We start from the raw sequence: 20,239 nt of genomic DNA on the forward strand, positions 1-20,239 counted from the left end.
ATCACTGCTACAAGCCTGAACCAAGAATTTTGCCATTGCTGGATGTAACGGATTCCATGTAACCAATTCTAGCTCTCAGCGATTCTGACGGAGCAGGGAGGGGGCGGCTTGACTTGGTGATGTCGCAGGGGAGTTTTACTGGGACTGTCAGTATTGGGGATGGGATAGCAGGGGGTGGCTTTACGGGAGGGATGATACCTAAGCCTATAACCTAAGTCAGGAGGGGGTGGGGCCAGGTGACACCTTCTGCCCTGGAAGCTGGACAAAGGCTGGAGGAGGAGCTGGGGTGGGGTGGGGGGGGAGGGAGAGGCTGGGTGAGACGGCTGGAGGGGGTTTCAGTTTTGAGTGGGCTGGGGAAGAGGAGGGAGCCCCCAAGTTTGGGGTTTAATCTCCCTGCCCCCCAGAAGGACCTGGCTGTTGGGTTCTGTTTGTGCCTACAAGCTCTGGTTTAAACTGTGTTCCTGTCATCTCTAATAAACCTTCGGGTCTACTAGCTGGCTGAGAGTCACAGTAAATCGCAGAAAGTGGGGGTGCAGGGCCCTGACTCCCCCTCACTCCGTGACCGGGCTCAGAGGGCACTACCCTCTGAATGGTCAGGAGCTCGCTTGGGCCACCCCCCGGGGGGCAGGGGTGGGGGCTGGTACCTTATTGGTCAGGTAGCGTTTGCTGGCCACGGCCGGCAGCCGCAGGACCCGCTCCAGGGCGTCCCCCACACTCAGCCCAGGGGGCAGGCACAGGCGGCGGAGGGCTGGGCTGTGGCGGGACAAGACAAATTCCTGGAGAAAAGATGGGACATTCATGAGTTAAACCAGCAGGGGACACTGTGGGGGGCAGGCTGGGTGCACTGTCTATGGGGGAAGCTCTTGAATACCCCAGCCCTGGCCTCTCCCAGCAGGGGACGCCGTGGGGGGCACTGTCTATGGGGGGAGCTCCTAGCTACTCCAGCCCCGGCCTCTCCCAGAGGGGGCACCGTAGGGGGCAGGCTGGGGGTGCCGTCTGTGGAGAGAGCTCCTGGCTATTCCTGCCCTGGCCTCTCCCAGCAGGGAGTACAATGGGGGACAGGCTGGGGGGGATCTGTGGGTGTGACCCCAAGGCCCCCCCTTTACCTTTTGTGGCATCTTGCCCAGCACGTCCTCCAGCTGCAGATCGATCGGCCTCTTCTTCCCACTGGGCTTCACCGGCACCACATCCGTCACCGGGGCCTCCAGGTCGTCCACCAGCACAATCTGGGGGGGGGGGGGGGTCAGTGACGAGTCACAGCCCCCCCATCCTATGCCCCAGTGCGCTGGGGGTGTGGAGGGCCAGGGGGCCTAGCGGTTAGCGCCCCACCTCCAGCCCCGTAGGGATGCCTGCTTCCTGCCCCCGGGCGGGGAGTTCGGGCTTTGCCCAAGGGGCTGGAGTGAGGGGCTGGGGCAGAGCCTGGCCAAGGGTTCTCCAACATGGCGGCGGGGGGGGGGGGGGGAGCACCCTGGGGAAGGCACTGCCTGGGGGCCGCCCCCGCCCCACTGCCAGCCCCCTCTCAGCCCAATCCCAACCCTTCCTCTGCCCCCACTGAGATCCCATCCTGTGGCACCCCCTTCTCTGCACCTCCCAGCCCCATCTCTGCTACCAGCATCCCCATCCCATCCTTTGTGCTACACCACCCCCCTCTCCACAGAGCCTCCCAGTGTCCCCCCAGTCCCAGCCAACCCCACCCGGCACCGCTCCACAGACCCAGCCCCCGCATGCCAACCCCACCCCCGGCTCAAACCCCGCATGCACCAACCCCACAGTGACCAGGGCCCCCCCATCAGTCCCACCCACTGAGCCCTGAGGCCCTGTCCCCCCATGTGAGCTCCCCTCGGGCCGAGCCCCCTCCCCCCCCCACGAGGCCCACCACCCTACCCCTGCAGTCTGAGCACACACACACCCCGAACCCCTCCTGTGTCCTCCCCGCCCCCTGAACCGACACCCCTCCAGTAGCCCATGTGCCCTGTCTGCCCGGTGTGAGCCCTGCCCCCCTGGGGCCCAGCCCAGCCTTCCCCACAAGAGCCCTGGCCCCACCTCCTCCAGGGCCCCAACCCCTTCCCACCAGTGCCAGCCCAGGCCCCCTCTCCCCCACACTCCTGGACCCAGGCCTGGCCTCTCCTCCCCCACACATGAATCCCAATTATCCCCCAAGCCCAGCTGACACCAGGACCACTCCTCCTCCCCCTCCCACAGGCTCCCCTCCCCATGCACAAGTCCTGGCCCCAGGCCCATCTTCCACACACCAGTCCCCCCTCAGCCGCCAGTCCCTAGGCCCAACCCATCATCGCATGCAGCTCCCAGCTGCCCACCCCTAGCCCTGCGCCCCCAGCCCCTACCCGTCCCCCCCACACCGGCAACCATACCCGTCCGTCCCCGGTGATGGTGCCCACGACGTCCACGGGGCAGCGTTCGCGCTGGCCCAGGCGCCGCAGCAGCGCGGCGTCGGTGGGGCGCAGCAGGAGGGCGTTGGACTCCTGGTACTCGGCCCCCCAGATCTCCAGCATGCTCAGCGTGGGGTCCCCCAGCTGGGGGGGTACATGGGTGTCAGTGAGGGGGGAGGGGAGGAGGTTGGATCACACACCCAGAAGGGGCTGGAGGGGGAGGGACGTGGGGGGTCCCACATACTCAGGAGCGACGGACAGGGGCTGGGAGCAGCCATATGGTGAGGTCGGGGGCTGGGGGAAAATCGGGGTCCCACACACCCTGGAGCCGCTGGCTGGGGGCAGGGAGTGTCCCTGATTGGCAGCCCCACACCGGAGCGCTGCTGGGGCAGGGCTGCAGCCAGCCCCATGGGGGTGAGTCCCCACAGCTCCCCAGAACCGAACACTGGGGATGGGGGCTACAGCTGGGCCTAGCCTCTGAGAGGGGAGAGTCTTGGTAGATTGCAGGGGGTTGCAGCCCCACCCCAGTATGGAGTGGGGGAGCCATGGGGTCATGCCCAGCTACCCTGAAACTGGGACAGGCCCACACCCCTGGGAGTGGCTGGTGTGACGGGGCAGGCTGGGGGGGGCAGAGGGTCCCAGCACACCTGGGAGCAGCTGGCGTGTGGGAGCAGAGGGGCTGGGGGTCCCCACACCCCTGGGAGTAGCTAGCAAGATGGGGCAGGCTGGGGGGGCAGGGGTCCCCACAGACCTGGGAGAAGCTGGCGTAGGGGGCAGGGGGTCCCCACACACCTGGAAGCGGCTGGCGTAGATCACGGCCCCGGCTGGGTCACTCAGCTCCTTCAGCACGTTCCCTGGAGGGCGGGGCAGGAAGAGTCACCCACTGCTGGGGCACCAGGCTCCCCACTACACCCCACCCAGGCACTGATCCCCCACCCACCCCCCGCCTGGAACCACCACCGCCCCCCCCAGGCCCTACCCCCACCCCCCTCACCATTGCCCCCGGCCCCCTGGTCGTGGAGGCTGCAGATGGGGTTGGCCTTCCCTCTCTCCACGCAGCCCCGCAGCACCCGGTTCATCTTCTGCTCCATCTCGGGGTCCCCCCGCTGCACCGCCCCGAAATCCAGCTCGCTGGCGTTGTCCCCCTGCACCTGGTGGGAGATGGGGGGGGTCACCCCGACACAAACCTTCTGATACAGCCCCCCCAACCAATCCTCCCAGCAGCCCCCCCAAATCCAGATCACGGGTGTTGTCTCCCTGCATCTGGGGGGGACGGGGCTCACCCCAACACAGCCCCAATGCCCCCGATTGTCCCCTGCTCTCAGGCTGGGGGGAGCATGTCGGGGCACAGCCCAGGCAGGGCTGGGCACAGAGGACTGTGGTCTTCGTTGGGAAGTGAGTTGGCGGGGGGAAGAGGGCTGCGTGGGCCCCACTGTTGGGGAGGGGATATGTAGCAGGGGGTAACACAGTGCCAGGGCTGAGGGGGACACTGTGGGAGGGGGCTAAGTGGGCTGCACTGTGGCGGGGCGGGGGGACATGGGGGCAGAGTTGTATGGGAGCAGTGAGGGGGTGGGATGTCCCGGGGGGGGGTAAGATAGGAGGAGCAGTACAGGCAGTGGATGGGGGCTGGGCCTAAGGCTCTGCTGAACCCCCCACCCCCAGCGCCCACAGGGAAGCTCTCCGTCCCTGGCCCCCAGATCCCCGCCTCACTCACCTGGATGGAGGAGGCTGAGCTCCCCCCGACTCCGATCCGGTACACGGGGCCCCCCACTTTCACCACCAGCATCCCTGGAGGGAGAGCGAACAGTAAGACCACCACAAAACCCACCCCAGCCCATGGCGGGAGCTGCCTCTCCTTCGCCCCCCCCCTCGCAAAAGGGGGGAAGACTTGGGGTCAGATGGCTGCTCTCAGACAACATGGGGTCCGTGGGGGAGGCAGGGCAGGGAGGCTCTTAGGCTGGGAGGGAACTGCAGTATGGGGGGTGGGGAAGGCAGAGGGGTTTCCTGGGGAGTGGCTTGGGATGGGGAGGGGTTCTTTGCAGGAGGGGTGGGGGGAGGGTTTGGGGGGTACTCACCAGGCTTGGGGGGCTCCTTGCGCATGTGAATGTCCTCCATGGCGCCGATCCCCCCGCTGAACATGATGGGCTTGATCCATTCACGGCGCTGCCCGTTGGGGAGCCGCTGACCGAAGGAACGGGCGAACCCTGCCCGAGACGGGGGGTTAGAGCAGAGACACCCCCGCAGCCCCTCGCTCTGCCCCTCCCCACTGGGCACCACGGCCCTTTAGTGCTTGGCATTTCCCCTGCCCAGGTTGTTATATACCACCACCGCCCCGCTCCACCCCAGAGCTAGGCACATCCCCTTCCTGTGTTCCCCAACTGCCGCCCCAGAGGACAGACTAGAGCCCACAGCCTCCTGGTTGCCCCAGAAGGGCAGGGGAGGGCCAGGCAGGTCCCCTTCTGAGGGGGGAGCAAGAGGGCAGCTGATGGGGTGACACGGGAGCACGCCCCTGTGAAGATACGGCTCAGCCCCCACCTGCCAGGATGGGTCCCCCCAAGTCCCCAGAACGGCCCCTCCAACACTCACCAGCCAGGACAGGTTCCCCAAACTTATTGCCGTAGTCAGAGGCGCCATCGCTGGCCCTGATGGCCACCTGCAGGGGGTGGGCGTAGTTCTGGGGGTAGGGAAATGCCGGGTCCTCCCAGGGCAGAGGGTAGCCTGGGGGTAGGGAGAGACGGTCAGGGGGTGCCAGCCTGGATGCCGGGGGCCACAACCCCAAGGGGTGTAAAAGGCAGCCGGACGGCTCAGGTGGTGGCGGGCTGGCTGGGAAGGAAGGGTTCTGAACGCGCGCTATGCCGGGCACTGGACGAGCCGCAGCGCCCTGGGACCAGCACCAGAGCAGGAGCCCAGCAGGCAGCGCGCCGCGGAGACACAGCTGGTGGGAAGGAGAAGGAGGAGGGAAAAACCCAGAGAAGACCCTGCCTCCCAACCACAGAGTTAAAAGGAGGAGATTGATCGGGGGGTGGGGGGGTCAGCAAACAGACCCATGGCAGCCAGGTGACCCTGTGGGGGGGGCCAGGGAGCGTGGAAAGCCAGGCACTGGCTGGTCTGTTTGCTCTGCAAGAGACCTGCTGTGGCAGAGCCATGCAGGGTCCCGGGCACGCTCCGGTGTAGCCCTTGGGGGGCTGGGCTGGCACAGGGGAGGGCGGCTAGGGAGGCTGGCCAGGGGGGTAGGTGGAAGGCAGGATAAGGGAGGTGACGAGCTCTGCAGCCTGAAATCGCCGCGTTTGTGCCAAGGAAAGGGGGCAGGGGGCGAACAGACAGAAGGGTTGAGCCACTCCAGGAGGCATTTCCTACGATAAAACTACGGGCAGGACAAGTCGGGGTGTAAAGATGAGGTCAAGGGGGGTGCCAGGGTGGGGAGTGGAGGGTCCCAGGCCCATAGCCAGGTGGAGGAGGGGCTCAGGGCTGGAAGGAGAGACTCTGGGGCCTGCTCCCAGGGGCAGGAGGGCCCCAGTGACCCAGCGGAGGGGAGGAGGCGCGCTGCAGTCAGGGGGCCGGAGGGAGGGGTCGCATGGCCTGGCAGAGAAAGGGGAGGGGCAGGTGATGGAGGGGGGCTGTGGCTGGGGGGAGAGTGTCCTGGGGCCTGCTCCCAGGGGCAGGAGGGCCCCAGTGACCCGGGGGGGGGGGGGCACTGCAGTCGGAGCAGAAGGGGGGCTTGAGGAAGGGGAGGAGCAGGTGGTGGAGGGGGGCTGCAGCTGGGGGGAAGTGGGGCCCCCCTGCTCTCACCAGGGATGTGCAGGTTTCCGAAGCTGTACCCGGCCGTGCCGGCGATGACGTGGGCCCCACGCCCCGTGCACTGCACGTCCCGGATCCGCCCGCCTGTTCCCGTTGTGGCGCCGCTGAATGGGGCCACCCCTGGAGAGGAGACAGGGTGAGAGTGAGCAAACACCCCTCCTAGGTACCCCCCAAAGACACACCGCAGAGTGCCATGCGCATGGAGGAGCAGGAAAATCATGTAGCATCCACCCCTCCACAGCCCATAACCCCATGCACTGCCACCATCTACCCACAGCCACACTACCTTCCCCACAGACCCCTGCCCCACGGACATCCCCTCACATTCACTCTCCCCGTTCTCGATTTCCCGCAGACTGCCACACAGCCCCCTGGCCACACCCCCATCCCACCCCATGGATAGAACCCCCCGTACATAGATATTCCCCTGCACACACAGCCCCCTACCCCCACACTGACCGGTGGGGAAGTTGTGGGTCTCTGCAGTGAAGATGACGTGCCGGGTCGACGTTCTCTTCTCAAAGCGGCTGGGGCGGGATGGGTCGCGGGGCCACAGGGAACAGACGGCCCTGCCCTGGATGGCACTGGGGGGAGAGAACCAGCCACGGCCATCAGCCACAGAGCCCCACAGCCATCCCTGCCCCATGGGGGGGGGGGGGGGGAGAGCATCCCAGCCATGGCCCCCAGCCACAGAGCCCCACCCGTATCCCTAGCCCAGAGGAAGTGAGAGTTTGAATCCAACCCCAGCTGTCAGCTCGAGCCCCATTCCCAGTCCCATGGATGGGGGTCCCAGGCCAGCACCTGCTGTTGTCCGAGAACTTGATGATGTTGTTGGGGTTGCTGCTCTCCTGGGTCCGCATGATGGACTCGAACAGCGACTCCCCGATCTCCTTCCCGTCCACTAGGAGGCGCCCTTTGAAGAACCAGTGTCGGCTGTGCTCACTGAGGGGCAGGGATGGGGGTGAGACATGCACACAGGGGGGCGGGGGGGGCTTTCCCTCTAGACGGGTGTGGGTCCCATCCGACCCCAGAGCAGGGACTGGCTGACTGAGGGGGAACCGGGGAATGGGACATGGGGCCTGTCCCGTATAGGGGGTGCCAGCTCCCATCATGCCCCTGGCTCAGAGGGGAGGTGAATGTCACATGGGTCCTTTCCGCTCTAGGGGGTGCTGGTTCTAATCCAGCTGAAGGGCAGGGACTGGCTGGCTCAGGCGGGCAGGAAATGGGATACGGGGCCTCTCCCCTCTAGGGGGTGCCAGTTCCCATCCGACCCCAGGGTAGGGACTGGCTGGCTCAGGGGGGTGGGGAATGGGGCAGGGGCCTCTCCCCTCTAGGGGGCGCCGGCTCCCATCCGGCCCCAGGGCAGGGACTGGCTGGCTCAAGGGGGTGGGGAATGGGGCAGGGGCCTCTCCCCTCTAGGGGGCGCCGGCTCCCATCTAGCCCCAGGGCAGGGACTCGGGGCCGATACCTGTTGGATTGGGCCAGGTCGAAGCACTCCACGCTGGTCGGGTTGCGCCCGAATCTCTTGAAGAGGTCAGTGTAGAAATCCAGGTCCCAGGAGTCGAAGGCCAGGCCTGCGGGAAAAGGGGGTTAGGGTGGAAGGGGGGGCACAGACCTTTGACCCCCAGCACTCTCCATGGTGGGCAGAAACCCCCCCACAGGACATCGGGAGACCCGAACCCGGTTTACCTGGGACATTGGGTCAGCCACAGCTCTCACCCCACCCCAGTAATTCACCTTGCAGAGCCCCAGCTTCAACCCCGGGGTGCCCATCTCCCCTCCCACCCCCACAGACACCCCCAACCCCTGCAGTGCGCTCAGCCGCTCCACCCACCCCCACCATACCCAGCTCCCCATGCCCAGCCCCCCCCAGCCCCAGGACTCAGCCCCCAGCCTGACTTCCATGATACCCACCACCCACCTCCCCCATTAGTCCTGATACTCAGTTCCCAGACCCTCCCCATGTACGCAGGCTCTGCCCCCCAGCTCCCCCCCGCATACCCAGCTCCTGTTTGGCTCTCTCCAGCGCAGTGCGCCCCTCCGCCAGCACATCCACATCCCAGGTGGGGGCAGGGCAGGCGGCCACGGTGAAGCTGCGGATTGGTTCCTTGTAGCGTTGCTCCGTCATCCGGTCACTGAGCACCGCCATCAAGGCGTCCTCCTCAGGGGGCGCGGGGCGCTCGGCACACTGCCAGGGACGGGGGCGGTGTCAGAATGGGAAGCTATCTCCCCTTCCCCTGCATGAGAAAGGGGACCCACTGCCCGCCCCTACACGTTGACTAGGGGAAGCTACCACCCACCCCTCCTCGCTGGGGACAGGAACTGGGGATGGAGGAGGACTGAGAACAAGGACCGCCCCCATCCCCGGGAGCAGGAAGAGGAGACAGACAGACCACGCCCCCCTGCTCCCCCACCTGGAGAACTGGGCATCGGCGGGGGGAAAGAGCAAGCAGCCCAGGAACTCCCTCCCACCCCACAGCCCCATTAACCCCACAATGCTGGAACGGGCGGGGGGTTCCACCTGCACACCTACCCATCCATCCCCCCAGGGGTCACCCCTCCGTTCCCGGGGGTCCCACATGCCCCCTCACCTGCAGCAGGTAGCGGTGGGAGCGCTCAACACGGTCAACGCAGCCCAGCCCCGCGGCCCGGCACACGGACACCACGTTGGTGGAGAACGCCGTGGAGAAGTTCAGCCTGTGCCAGGAAAGGGGTAACAGTCCCGGGAGAGACAGGCCCAGCCCCACAGCTGCCCCTCCACTCCACAGCACCCTCTCCTAAGCCTCCCACCTCGCTCCCTGCAGCACAGCGCCCCCTAGCACCTCACTGGGGCAAGCCCTGTCTGCTGGGGAGAGCGCCCCCTGCTGAGCCCCTGGCCTGCTCCCTGCAGCACAGCGCCCCCTATTCAACTCCCCCCCACCCCCAAGGCACCGAGCCCCCTGCTGAGCCCTGGGACGCACCGTGGCCCGATCTCTATCAGCAGGTCGGTGGGCGCTGGGCGCAGGAAGGACTCTGTGGCAACGTCTCCGGATTCCAAGGGGCAGCCGAAGAGCCAGTGCAGCACCTGGGTCTCCTGGGGGCTGGGGGGCGACGCACCTGCAGGGGAGGAATGGGGCTGTGTTACCCAGCAGGCAATGGGGCTGAGGGGAGCCCCCATGGGATCTGATGCCCACTCCCAGCCTCATAAGAACGGCCAGACTGGATCAGCCCAATGGTGCTTCTAGCCCAGTGTCCAGTCTCTGACAGCGGCCGGTGCCAGATGCTTCAGAGGGAAGGAACAGAACAGGGCGATGGTCAAGTGACCCAGCCTGTCGTCTAGTCCTAGCGTCTGGCAGTCACAGGCTAGGGGGCTTGTGATCCTGACCACCTTGACTAACAGCCATTGATGGGCCAATTCCTTGTTGAACCCAGTTCTACTTTTGGCCTTCACAACACCCCAGCAGAGTTCCAGGGGTTGTTTTAAACATGCTGCCTGTTAATTTCATTGGGTGATCCCTGATTCTTGTGTTATGTGAACGGGTAAATAACACTTCTCTAGTCACTTTCTCCACACCCATCATGAGTTCATAACCCTCATATCCATTTTAGTCGTCTCTTTTCCAAGATGAACAGTCCCCGTCTATTTAATCTCTCCTCACACAGATGCTGTTTCATAGCCTTCATCATTGGTGTTGCCCTTCTCTGTACCTTTTCCATTTTTTTTTTTTTTTAAGATGGGGCAACCAGAATTGCCTGCAATATTCAAGGTGTGGGCGTACCATGGATTTATTGAGGCAATATGATATTTTCTGTCTTATTATCTATCCCTTTCCTAACAGTTCCTAACATTCTGTTCGCTTTTTACTGCCGCTGCACGTTGAGTGGATGTTTTCCAAGAACTATTCACAATGACTCCGAGATCTCTTTCGCGAGTGGTAACAGCTAATTTAGACCCATCATTTTGTGTGCATAGTTGGGATGATGTTTTCCAATGTGCATTACTTTGCATTTATCAACACTGAAATTCACCTGCCATTTTGATGCTCAGTCACCCAGTTTAGGCCTCGCTGGAGCCCTGGGCTTAACTAACAGTGTGACCCAAAGGCTGGGAACCAGAGGAGGCCGGGCCTTGGCAAAATAAGAACACACGAGGTATTGGCCATCCAAGAAAGCACACGCCTGAGTCGAGAGGATGGTGCAAGAACACGCAGAGTTCTCAAGTAGCTACGTAAACACATTTGAAAGAGACGGTACAGGAACACAGCAACCCCCTCCTAAGATAAGGAGGGGCTGACAGGAGAATGGAGGAGAATGGTTTGTTCAAAGCACAAGGAGAAGGGTGGTAACTAACAACGTCTGGAGCGTAATACGTAACTGGTTTGTATCAAAGTCACAGGAACAGCGTCTGCGTCCAGCCGAGGGGACAGCGTCCTGACTGAGCTGGTACCATTGTCGCGGGCATACATGTGTTAGTGCACCTGTCACCACAGAGCCAGGGCACTAGTCCTGGGCGTCGTCAACAATAAATCTACCCGAGCTCCTTCGGCACTGAACCGAGCCTGTGGTCTTTATCGGAGCTGAAGTGTGTGTGTGGGGGGGAATATGGGGTGAGATGCCCCCCACCCCAGATTGCTCGATCACATGATGTGTTTGGGCTCCCTCCCTGCGGAGCAGCTGAGCCACGAGCTTCCCCAGGCAGGGAGAGGCAGCGGAACAGCTGGGAGCTGCACCGAGAGGCTGCTGCTTCCCGGGAGAGGGAGGCTGCTGGCAGCGGGGGGGTGGGGGACGGGTGTTTGAGCTGTTTGGGGCAGCTGGCACTAGTCGTCTCTAGTCTCTCTTATGACTAACACCGAGCGCTGCTGAATTAACATGCTGCACAGTCTGCTACTGCAGCTGACATCGGGGTTCCAAGAATAGCCGCAACGGCAGCTCTAACAACTTTCCACACCCAGTTCAGTGAGATCCCTTTGTCACTCCTCGCACTCAGCTCTGGGCTCGACTATTTTGAATAATTTTGTATCGTCTGCACATCTTGCCACCTCCTGAATTACCCTTTTTTCCAGATCATTTACGAATATGTTGAACGGAACTGGTCCCAGTACAGACCCCTGGGGGACACCATGATTTACCTCTCTCCAGTCTGAAAACTGACCCTTTATTCCTACCCTATTTCCTCTCTCCACTTATTGAGCCATGAGATGATCCCATGACTTATCCCGTGACTGCTTGCTTTGCTTAAGAGCCTTGGTGAGGGCCCTTGTCAAAAGCTTTCTGAAAGTCCAAACACGATCTCCGCTGGATCCCCCATGTCCATGTTGGCCGACATTCTCAAAGAATTCTAAATCGATGGGTGAGGGATGATTTCCCTGTTCAACCCATGTTGACTCTTCCCCAGCAAATTGTGTTCATCTCGGTCTGATCATTCTGTTCTTTACTAGAGTTTCCACCAATTTGCCTGGTACTGAAGTTAGGTTTACCAGCCTGTACTTGCCGGTATCACCTCAGGAGCCTTTTTTAAAAATCAGCATCCCATTAGCTCCCCTCCAGTCATCTGGTAAGAGACTAATTAAAGCAATAAATTACATGCCGCAGTTAGTAGTTGTGCAATCTCATATCTGAGGTCCTTCAAAACTTTTGAGCGAATACCGGCTGGTCCTGGTGACTTATTAGTGTTAAATTTATCAAAAACCTCCTCAGCTGATACCTCAGCCAGGGACAGTTCCTCAGATCTGTCACCTAGAAAAGAATGGCTCAGGTATGGGAATCTCCCTCACATCCTCTGCAGTCAAGACCAATGCAAAGAATTAATTTAGCTTCTCCACAACGGCCTTATCCTCTTTGAGTGCTTCTATTGCACTTCCAGGAGCCACTGATTGTTTCGCAGGCTTCCTGCTTCCAAGGTACTTCCATATTTTATTTATTTATTTATTTGCTGTTAGTTTGTGTCTTTTACTTGTTGCTCTTCAAATTCTTTTCTGGCCTCCCTAATTATACCTTTACACGTGACATGCCAGAATTTATTAACCTTTCAATTTCCCTCCGGAAGATTTGACTTTCACTTTTTAAAGGATGCCTTTTTGCCTCTAACCACTTCTTTTACTTTGTTGTTTAGCCACGGTGGCAGTTTTTTGGTCCCCTATGTTTTTTAATTTGGGGCCATACATTTAATTTGAGCCTCTATTGCGATGTCTTTAACATTTCCATGCAGCTTTGCAGGCATGTCATGTTTGGGACGGCACTTCCCCATGTCACTATTAGCCAGGCTGGGCAGGGAGGCTGCCCCATGCTCTGGGGGTCCCTAAACCCCTGAGTGCCAGAAGCTGGGACTGGCCGAGGCGGGATGGATCATTCGATCGTCGCCCTGCTCTGTCCATTCCCTCTGGGGCGCCTGGCTCTGCCTGCTGTCGGCAGACAGGACGCTGGGCTGGACAGACCTTTGCTGTGATCCAGTCTCGCCGCTCTTCAGACTTGCCCCACCCTTTGGGGGTACCAGGACTAGCTGCTCGAAGAAGCCTTGTTGTTTCCCCCCCCGCCCTAGGCAGGGCCCCCCCCGTACCTGTCCAGCTGACGTTGTAGCACAGCTCCCTGTGCAAGGCGCGGACGCCCCCCAGCACCGCCTGGGCCGAGCGCAACAGGGAGACAGGGACGCTCTCCGCCCCGGGGCGCTGGTAGTAGTGCAGCACCGACATGGCTGGGTCCTTGTGTGTGTGTGTGTGTGTCGGGGGGGAGAGGGGGGAGGAAGAGAAGAGAACAGGGTCAGTGTACAGCCACACCGCGCCCCCCCACATACACTACCCACAGCGCCCTCCACAGCACCTCCCATACACCCCCACCCCACAGCGCGCCCCGCACCCATGGCGCCCAGCCCCCACACATCTACAGCGTCCCCCCATCCAGGCAAAGAGATGCCCCCAGGTAAGGAATTTGGGGCAGGGGGGGAGGGGCAGCGTAACCTTAAAGCTCCTCCCCCCTGACTGCGCTGCCACTATGCGCCCCCTGCTCCAACCGACACTAATGGTTTGAAAAAATTGGAGCGAGCGCAGAAACGTGTGTGTGTGTGTGTGTGTGGCGGGGGGAGGGGAGGTGCGCAACGGGGCTTTTACGTCACCACTGACCGGAGGGTGGCATGACTTGCCCAGGTAAAGAGCCTCTTGTGTGTGCGTGTGTCTCGCGCATGCCTGGCGTGTGGGGGGTTCCATGTGAGTGTCCCATGCGCCGCGTGGGCGGGCGCTGCTGCTGGGGGTGGGGGAGCAGCAGGGTGGCCTTTGGGATCAGCCCCCACCCCAGCAGGAGGGGTCCCCCCAAGCCACCCCCCACAAACCAGCCCCACATCGGGGTAGGGGTTGGGAAGCACGGGCAGCCTGGGGAGAGATGGGCAGGCGGGGCCAGCTTGGATAATGGGGTCCCTGACTCCACACCCCCCCCCCCCCGGGACCCCAACCATCAAGGAAGACGGGGGGGGGAAGGGTGTCACAGCATTTCCCCCACACCTGGACTGGGGGGTGCAATCCCTGCCAGCCTGCAGAGATCCCCATCCACCGGAGGGGCTGTTGGACCATGTGCAAACTAGGGAACAAAGAACGGGCTCTTGCGGGTTCAAAGGAGATCGATATGGCTGGGCGGGGGGGAGAGAGGTCCTTTTGAGTTGGCAGCCGGACACTTCAGGGCCTGGCTCAGCAGCCTGCCCCCCCCTCCCCCCCAAGACGGGCGACTGCAGAGTGGGGAGCCAGGGACCGTGGAAAGCCGGGCACTGGCTGGTCTGTTTCCTCCTCTGGCAGAGCCACACAGGGTCCCTGGCACATGGCTCCAGCGGTGCATCTCCACAAGCAGGCCCGGCACAGGAGAGGCCAATGGGGCAGGCTGACCTGGGGGGCTATCACCATGCACGGCAGGGAGAGACTCGGGTGCCCTCGATGGAGCATGGAGAGGGAATACAAGTGCCGTCACCCTGAAATTGTGACCGGGAGCCAGCACCCGTGGCTGGGGGCAGGTGTAGGCCTGGCTTGGCATGAGTAACGTACGCACGGAGGAGGCTTCGTTTTCTGGAAGGCAGGATAAGGGAGGTGACTAGTTTGTGCCAAGTAAAGGGGGCAGGGGCCGAACAGACAGAAGGGCTGAGCCAGGTCCAGGAAGCATTTCCTACGGACAAACACCAGACAGGAAAAGTCGGGGGTCTAAAGACGAGGTCAAGGGGGGTCTAAGGGGTGGGGAGTCCCAGGCCCATGGCCAGGTGAAGGAGGGGCTCAGGGCTCGAGGGAGAGTTCTGTGACCTGCTCTCAGCGGTCGACAGGAAGAGGGGGGGCCCACGGCCAGTGGACAAGGGGCTCCTGGTGCTGCCCCCTCCACACTCACCAGGGAAGTGCAGGTTTCCGAAGCTGTACCCGGCCGTGCCTGCGATGACGTGGGCCCCATGCACTGCACGTCCTGGATCCACCCGCCTCTGTCTTGGCACTGCTGAACAGGGCCACCTCTGGGCAGGAGAGACAGGGGTGAGAGCGAGCGGACACCTCTCACTGGTACCCTCCAAAACACCTCCCCAGACTGCCACCCCCACAGGCAGGAACCCCCATGCCCTAGGGACTGGGGCATGTACATGGGTAGCGTAACATCCCCCCACACCCGCACAGCCCATAACCCCCATGCACTGCCACTCCCCCCACACCCACTCATATGTGCACCCACCCGACAGCCACACTGTCTTCCCCTACAGACCCTGCCCTATGGGCAGCCCACTACACACCCCACAGACTCTCTCCTTCCTGCACACTCCCTCCCCATGGATATTCCCCAATGCCCCACTATGGAGGGCCCGGGACGGGATGGGTCATGGGGCAACGGGCAGTACACAGCCCTGGCCTGGATGGCACTGGGGGGGGAGGGGGGAGCAAACTGGCCATGGCCACCAGCCCCAAAACCCCACCCCCACGGACGGGGGTCCCGGGCAGCCACCTGCCGTTGTCCGAGAACTTGATGACGTTGTTGGGGTTGCTGCTCTCCTGGGTCCGCATGATGGACTGGAACAGCGACTCCCCAATCTCCTTCCCATCCACCAGGAGGCGCCCTTTGAAGAACTAGTGTGGGCTGTGCTCACTGGGGGGCAGAGATGGGGGGGTGAGGATGTGATGATGTGGGGATTTTCCCTAGTTATGCGAGTCTTACTGTTGAGCCTATGTGAGTTGTACTGTTTTGCGGGAATACGGTGTGTGCCTCAGTTTCCCCATGTGCCTCGGTGGTGGGAATAGGGGTGTGTGACTTTGGCTCAGACCTGTGGGGCAGGTGAGGCTGCTCCAGCTGCCTGCACCTATGCTATGACCGGTGCCCTTCGTACCCTGAGACCCAGGAGAGGGGTGACTCTTTGCCCAGGAAGCAAGACAAAGATAAGGAGGAAGAGCAAGGGGGTGTGGGGGGGTGTCTGAGGTTTGTCGCTGGAAACTGGCAGTCTGCTTGGGGGCATAGGCGCCGACTCCGTGGGTGCTCTGGGGCTGGAGCACCCACAGAGAAAAATTAGTGGGTGCTCTGTACCCACCAGCAACCAAGCTCCCTGCCTTGCCCCACCTCCTCTCCTCCTCCCCTGAGTGCGACTCATCCCTGCTCCTCCCAACGCTTGCCACCGCCAAACAGCTCTAGCGGTAGCAAGCTCTGGGAGGCGGGGACAGGTGTGGAAAGGAGTGGGGCCAGGCCAGTTGAACACCCGCTGGTGCCGGCATTAGAGGTCTGTCAGCGCCTATGCTTGGGAGCACGGGAAGAGAAGAGTCCAGAGCTTCTGGCTCAGGACTCCCGAAGATGGACTTGGCTGAAAGTCACTGACTTCTGTGCTAACGAGCTCTGCCCTACGCTGTGATCCTGTTGACTAATAACAATTTCCCCGGCTGGCTGAGAGTCACGTCTGGCTGCGGAGTTCGGGGGCAGGACCCTCTGGCTTCCCCAGAACCCTGCCCGGGCCACTCGCTGTGGGAAGAGCACAGTGGGGCAGAGGATGCTGACCCAGGAAGGTGGAAGCTGGGTAAGCTTTTTGCCCTGATTGGGGCCTTTCCCTCTGGACGGGTGCGGCTCCCATCCGGCCCCAGGGCAGGGACTGGCTGGCTCAGGGGGGCTGGGAATGGGACACAGGGCCTGTCCCCTCTGGGGGCACAGGTGTAACGACACAGTGGGTGGCTCATCCCACGGGGTCACTGTCCCCCCTCTCCCCCAACGGGGGTTTTGTACCCACACGGGGTCTGGCAGCGTCTCCCCTCCCCCCCGGCTTAACCCCGGCTCTCACCCCAAACACCAATTTTTCCCCTTCAGCCCCTCTTCTGCCGCTAGCTACCGTAGCTTGAACCCCCCAGGCCAGTAAAATTCTGCCCCCTGCTCAGACCCTGACAGCCCCCCGCTGCGATTTGCCCCCCTTAATCCTTTTAAACCCCCCCAAAGAGGAGGCAGCAAATCGTAAGTAGAAGTAAGGGCAGAGAGAGGGCAGTGGCTACAGCGAAGGTTACTGGGCATGCTCAGTTCGAGTGAGCCTGCTCAGTACACCCAAAGTAGCAAAACGGGAGCGAGAGCACTTTGTGCTGATACACACACACACACACACCCAACCCCTGCAGTGTGCTCAGCCGCTCCCCCACACACCATACCCAGCTCCCCATGCTCAGACCCCCCCCCCCCGACTCCCATGATACGCAACCCCCCCCATTAGTCCTGGTACTCAGTGCCCAGACCCTCCCCACGTACGCAGGTTCTTCCCCCCCCACCCCCCATACCCAGCTCCTGGCTGGCTCTCTCCAGCGCAGTGAGCCCCCCGCCAACACATCCACATCCCGGGCCGAGGTCCAGGGCCGCCCCCAGCCAGGGAAGGGGGGAGGGGCAGCAGCCCCTCAGGCCCCCCCCCGACCCCGCCGCGCGTCCCCCCTGCCCAACCGACCTCTGCCGACTGGAAACCCTTTTCGGGCGCGTGAGGCGAAGGATCCTCGTGGAGGGGCTGCGCGCGCAGCGGGGTCGGGGCGGTGACTAGGAAAAGGCGCGAATCTGTAAGGGGAGGGGGCTCCACGCGACTGTTCCGTGCTGCTGTGGCGGCCTTTGCGATCAGCCCCACATCATGGCCAGGGGCACCCTGGGGGGAGAGACGGTCGGGGGGGGGCAGCCTGGGTAATGGGGTCCCCGACTCCACACACACCCCGGGACCCCAACCCTCGAGGAAGGGTTTGTCGGTCATCGCAGGCTGGGGGGTCACTGCATCTGCCCCGCGCCTGGACTGGAGAGACCCCCCCCCCCGGCCCTGAATATTGCTGGAAACATCTGCACTGTGCCTCTATGCTGTTCAGACCTCTGCACTACGGACTTATACGACTGTCACAGAAGCAGCCTGCAGAGCAGACCTGTCCTGGGGCCAGAGCTGCAGCAACCAGAGCCAGAGAGGCCAGAGAAGCAGCCCAGGGAGCTGGAGGCAGAGCAGCAGCAGCAGCAGGGGCTGGAGCCGTCCGGAGCCGGGTGCAGTGAGCAGCTGGGGAGAGTGAGGGGGACCCTGGACAGTGGGTCCAGCACAGGGAGACGCCTCAGCCAAGAGGCTCTGCAGGCCAGACGTGGAGGGGAATCGTAACCCCGATGGGGCGGGGGCGACGCTGGGAAGAAGGGTCCTGCCAACTAGAGCCTGAGAGCGTGTGGCCACCGCCAGAGCAAGTGTCCGACCCGCAGCGTCTCTGCAGCACGGCCAGGGCCTCAGAAGGAGCCTGGGACCTACAAGGAACAGACTGTGACCTGCCCTGATGTTCCAGAGACACTGTTTGTGATGTTCCCTGCCACAGAGCGGGGTGATGTGTTTTCCTTTAACCTTTCCCATTTTTCCTTATTCTTTTTTTTTAAATTAATTGTTAATTAAACAACTGGTATTTGCTTTAAATTGTATGAAATGATCAGTGGGTCAGGGAGGTGCCCAGTGCAGAGAGAGTACCCGGGAGTGGGGACACCCTAGCCCCTGTCCTGGGTGACCACAGCAGGGTTGGGGGTTGAGCCCCCCAGGAATCCTGGGCCCAGCCTTGTCGGGGTTTATGAGGACTCTGCCAGACAGGAGAGTGGAAGGGGAGCCCTCAAGGGCAGGGAGGCCTCTGGGTAAAGGAAGTGGGAGCGAGGACTCAGATCCTTTCGCTAGCCCACTTCACCGGGGTAGTGCAGAAGCCAGGAAAGTTCCCCACAATAGCGGGACCATTCCCCTGCTTACACCAGAGACTGAGGACCTTCCAGTGACTTGGAAGCAACCAGAGACTTCTCAAGCCAGCAAATTTATTCCATCACTGCTACAAGCCTGAACCAAGAACTTTGCAATTATTGTATTTGAGTCTTTTAACCAATTTTAACTCTCACCGTCCTTTCTTCCTTCCTTTCTATCTGTCTATAAATAAACCTTTAGATTTCAGATACTAAACGATTGGCATCAGCGTGATTTTTGGGTCAGATCTAAGTGATATAGTGACCTAGGTGTGTGGCTGGTCCTTTGGGACCAGAAGAACCTTTTATTTGATGAGACTGGTTGTAAAGAACCACTCCTCTCTGAACCCAGTGTTCTTGGTGGTGATACTAGGACTGGGATGCTGAGGGAAACTGCTGTTTTGACTTCTTGTTAGCCAATATGGTGAAACAGGAGTTTACTTTTATGGCTGGTTTAGTACACCCATGTACTTATCCGTTACACCAATACTGACTTGGACTCCTTATTTATTCCATGGGTGGCGTACTCAAGCCCACTTATCCACTGACACTTTAAAAACCTTTGTACCCCAATCTGGGTCTATGCAGGTTATGCGATGTGTGTATCTTTTCATCCTTGCAAACGATACCTGTAACCCCCCATAACCCAAGCCTGACCCCAGATGTACAGTACCTTGCCTCTTAACTCGTGTATATTTCATTTTGAACATTCACTTTAATAACATTTTTATATCCTATGGGAGATTAGCCACCAGTCTTGGGGTATATCTGCCCTATTTCTCAGCAGTTCGTCCTGTATTTGGCTCTCTCAGTTGTGACCCACAGGCACGGTTACACCCTCTCACAGGACAGTGCGTCTCAGCGTGGGCTTCCCAGGGCTGGGTTCTCACAGGCACCCCAGAGCCGAGCCAGGACCGCTCTTTTCTGCCAGATGTAACGCAGGAATTCTCAACCTTTTTCTTCCTGTGCCCCCCACAATATGCTATAAAAACTCCACGCCCCCACCCTCCCCCACGAACTGCTTTTCTGCATCTCCACTAGATTAACAGCATGGGGGGACTCTGAAGAAAGACAGCCAAGCCCTCTGAGCCAAGGTTACATTCAGAAAAGAGGAAGATTTGAGGGGTGCAGACAAAAAGAAGGGGCCAAAACCCAGGGAAGGGAGAGGTTTCCACTCTACCTGTGGTAGTTATGTGGCCGCATCACCGTAATACCTGAGCACCTCACCATGTCCAACCTATTTCTCCTCACAGCCCCTCAGTGTGGCAAAGCGGCTCGGTTATACCCATTGTACAGATGGGGCACTGAGGCACACAGACTAAAGGCCAGCTTTTCAACGGTATTTGGGCACCTAGTGAGATTTACAAGTGCCGGGAAGGTTCGGTGCTTTGTAAACCCCATTAGATGCCTGATGGTGGTGATACAAGGACTGGGATGCCGAGAGAAACTGCTGTTTTAACTTCCTGTTAGCAAATGGGGTGAAAGAGTCCCCACGCCCTGGGGCAGACTGCAGTCTATCAGCCAATCATCACAGGCAACAAGGGGTTTGGACTGGCTGCCTTTACCCACCCTCAGGCTGCCTCTCTGCAATCCCAATGCCTAAGGTGGGCCTAGGACCAGGCCCTGAAGCCTGGCCTTTCCCCAGCCCTGCCTCCCTCTAGGTCCCCGGTGAGTTTCCCCAGCAGCCAGGCCTATAGGGTGACCAGATGTCCCGATTTTGGGCTCTTTTTCTTAAATAGGCTCCTATTACCCCCCATCCCCTGTCCCGATTTTTCACATTTGCTGTCTGGTCACCCTACAGGCCTATCTCTCTCTCTCCTATCAGAGGGAGATGCCTCAGCTTCTGCCTGCCCTGGCCTTCTTATAAGGCCAAGTTGTTCTGTTTGGGG

At 61.0% G+C, this 20,239-nt stretch overlaps 1 protein-coding gene and 1 long non-coding RNA gene across 4 annotated transcripts in view; one reads left to right on the top strand and one right to left on the bottom strand.

Moving 5' to 3' along the window:
- The window catches only part of LOC101941366 (phosphoribosylformylglycinamidine synthase), a 29,522-nt gene extending 12,390 nt beyond the window's left edge, over positions 1 to 17,132 (bottom strand). Inside the window, exons 1-19 of one of the 3 annotated variants that reach the window (XM_065569320.1) lie at positions 17,071 to 17,132; positions 15,117 to 15,257; positions 14,520 to 14,637; positions 12,724 to 12,865; positions 9,149 to 9,284; positions 8,780 to 8,885; positions 8,190 to 8,376; positions 7,657 to 7,762; positions 6,990 to 7,130; positions 6,648 to 6,772; positions 6,180 to 6,308; positions 4,977 to 5,108; positions 4,466 to 4,594; positions 4,105 to 4,178; positions 3,385 to 3,541; positions 3,183 to 3,244; positions 2,373 to 2,534; positions 1,107 to 1,226; positions 645 to 776 (exon numbers count right to left, since the gene is read on the bottom strand). In XM_065569320.1, coding sequence (XP_065425392.1) covers positions 645 to 776; positions 1,107 to 1,226; positions 2,373 to 2,534; positions 3,183 to 3,244; positions 3,385 to 3,541; positions 4,105 to 4,178; positions 4,466 to 4,594; positions 4,977 to 5,108; positions 6,180 to 6,308; positions 6,648 to 6,772; positions 6,990 to 7,130; positions 7,657 to 7,762; positions 8,190 to 8,376; positions 8,780 to 8,885; positions 9,149 to 9,284; positions 12,724 to 12,865; positions 14,520 to 14,637; positions 15,117 to 15,175 — 2,217 coding nt within the window. In that variant the 5' untranslated portion in view covers positions 15,176 to 15,257; positions 17,071 to 17,132. Of the gene's footprint in view, positions 1 to 644; positions 777 to 1,106; positions 1,227 to 2,372; positions 2,535 to 3,182; positions 3,245 to 3,384; positions 3,542 to 4,104; positions 4,179 to 4,465; positions 4,595 to 4,976; positions 5,109 to 6,179; positions 6,309 to 6,647; positions 6,773 to 6,989; positions 7,131 to 7,656; positions 7,763 to 8,189; positions 8,377 to 8,779; positions 8,886 to 9,148; positions 9,285 to 12,723; positions 12,866 to 14,519; positions 14,638 to 15,116; positions 15,258 to 16,909; positions 16,960 to 17,070 lie in introns of those variants that run through there. The other 2 variants (XM_065569321.1, XM_024113370.3) reach the window with 2 other exon arrangements.
- Positions 15,800 to 18,567, top strand: LOC135975983 (uncharacterized). The gene is made up of 2 exons (XR_010593213.1): positions 15,800 to 16,170; positions 17,471 to 18,567. It is a non-coding gene; the product is annotated as an uncharacterized LOC135975983 (long non-coding RNA).
- Positions 18,568 to 20,239: the final 1,672 nt, after the last annotated feature.

The sequence above is a fragment of the Chrysemys picta genome, chromosome 16, assembly GCF_011386835.1.
Source record: "Chrysemys picta bellii isolate R12L10 chromosome 16, ASM1138683v2, whole genome shotgun sequence".
Lineage (NCBI taxonomy): Eukaryota > Metazoa > Chordata > Testudines > Emydidae > Chrysemys > Chrysemys picta.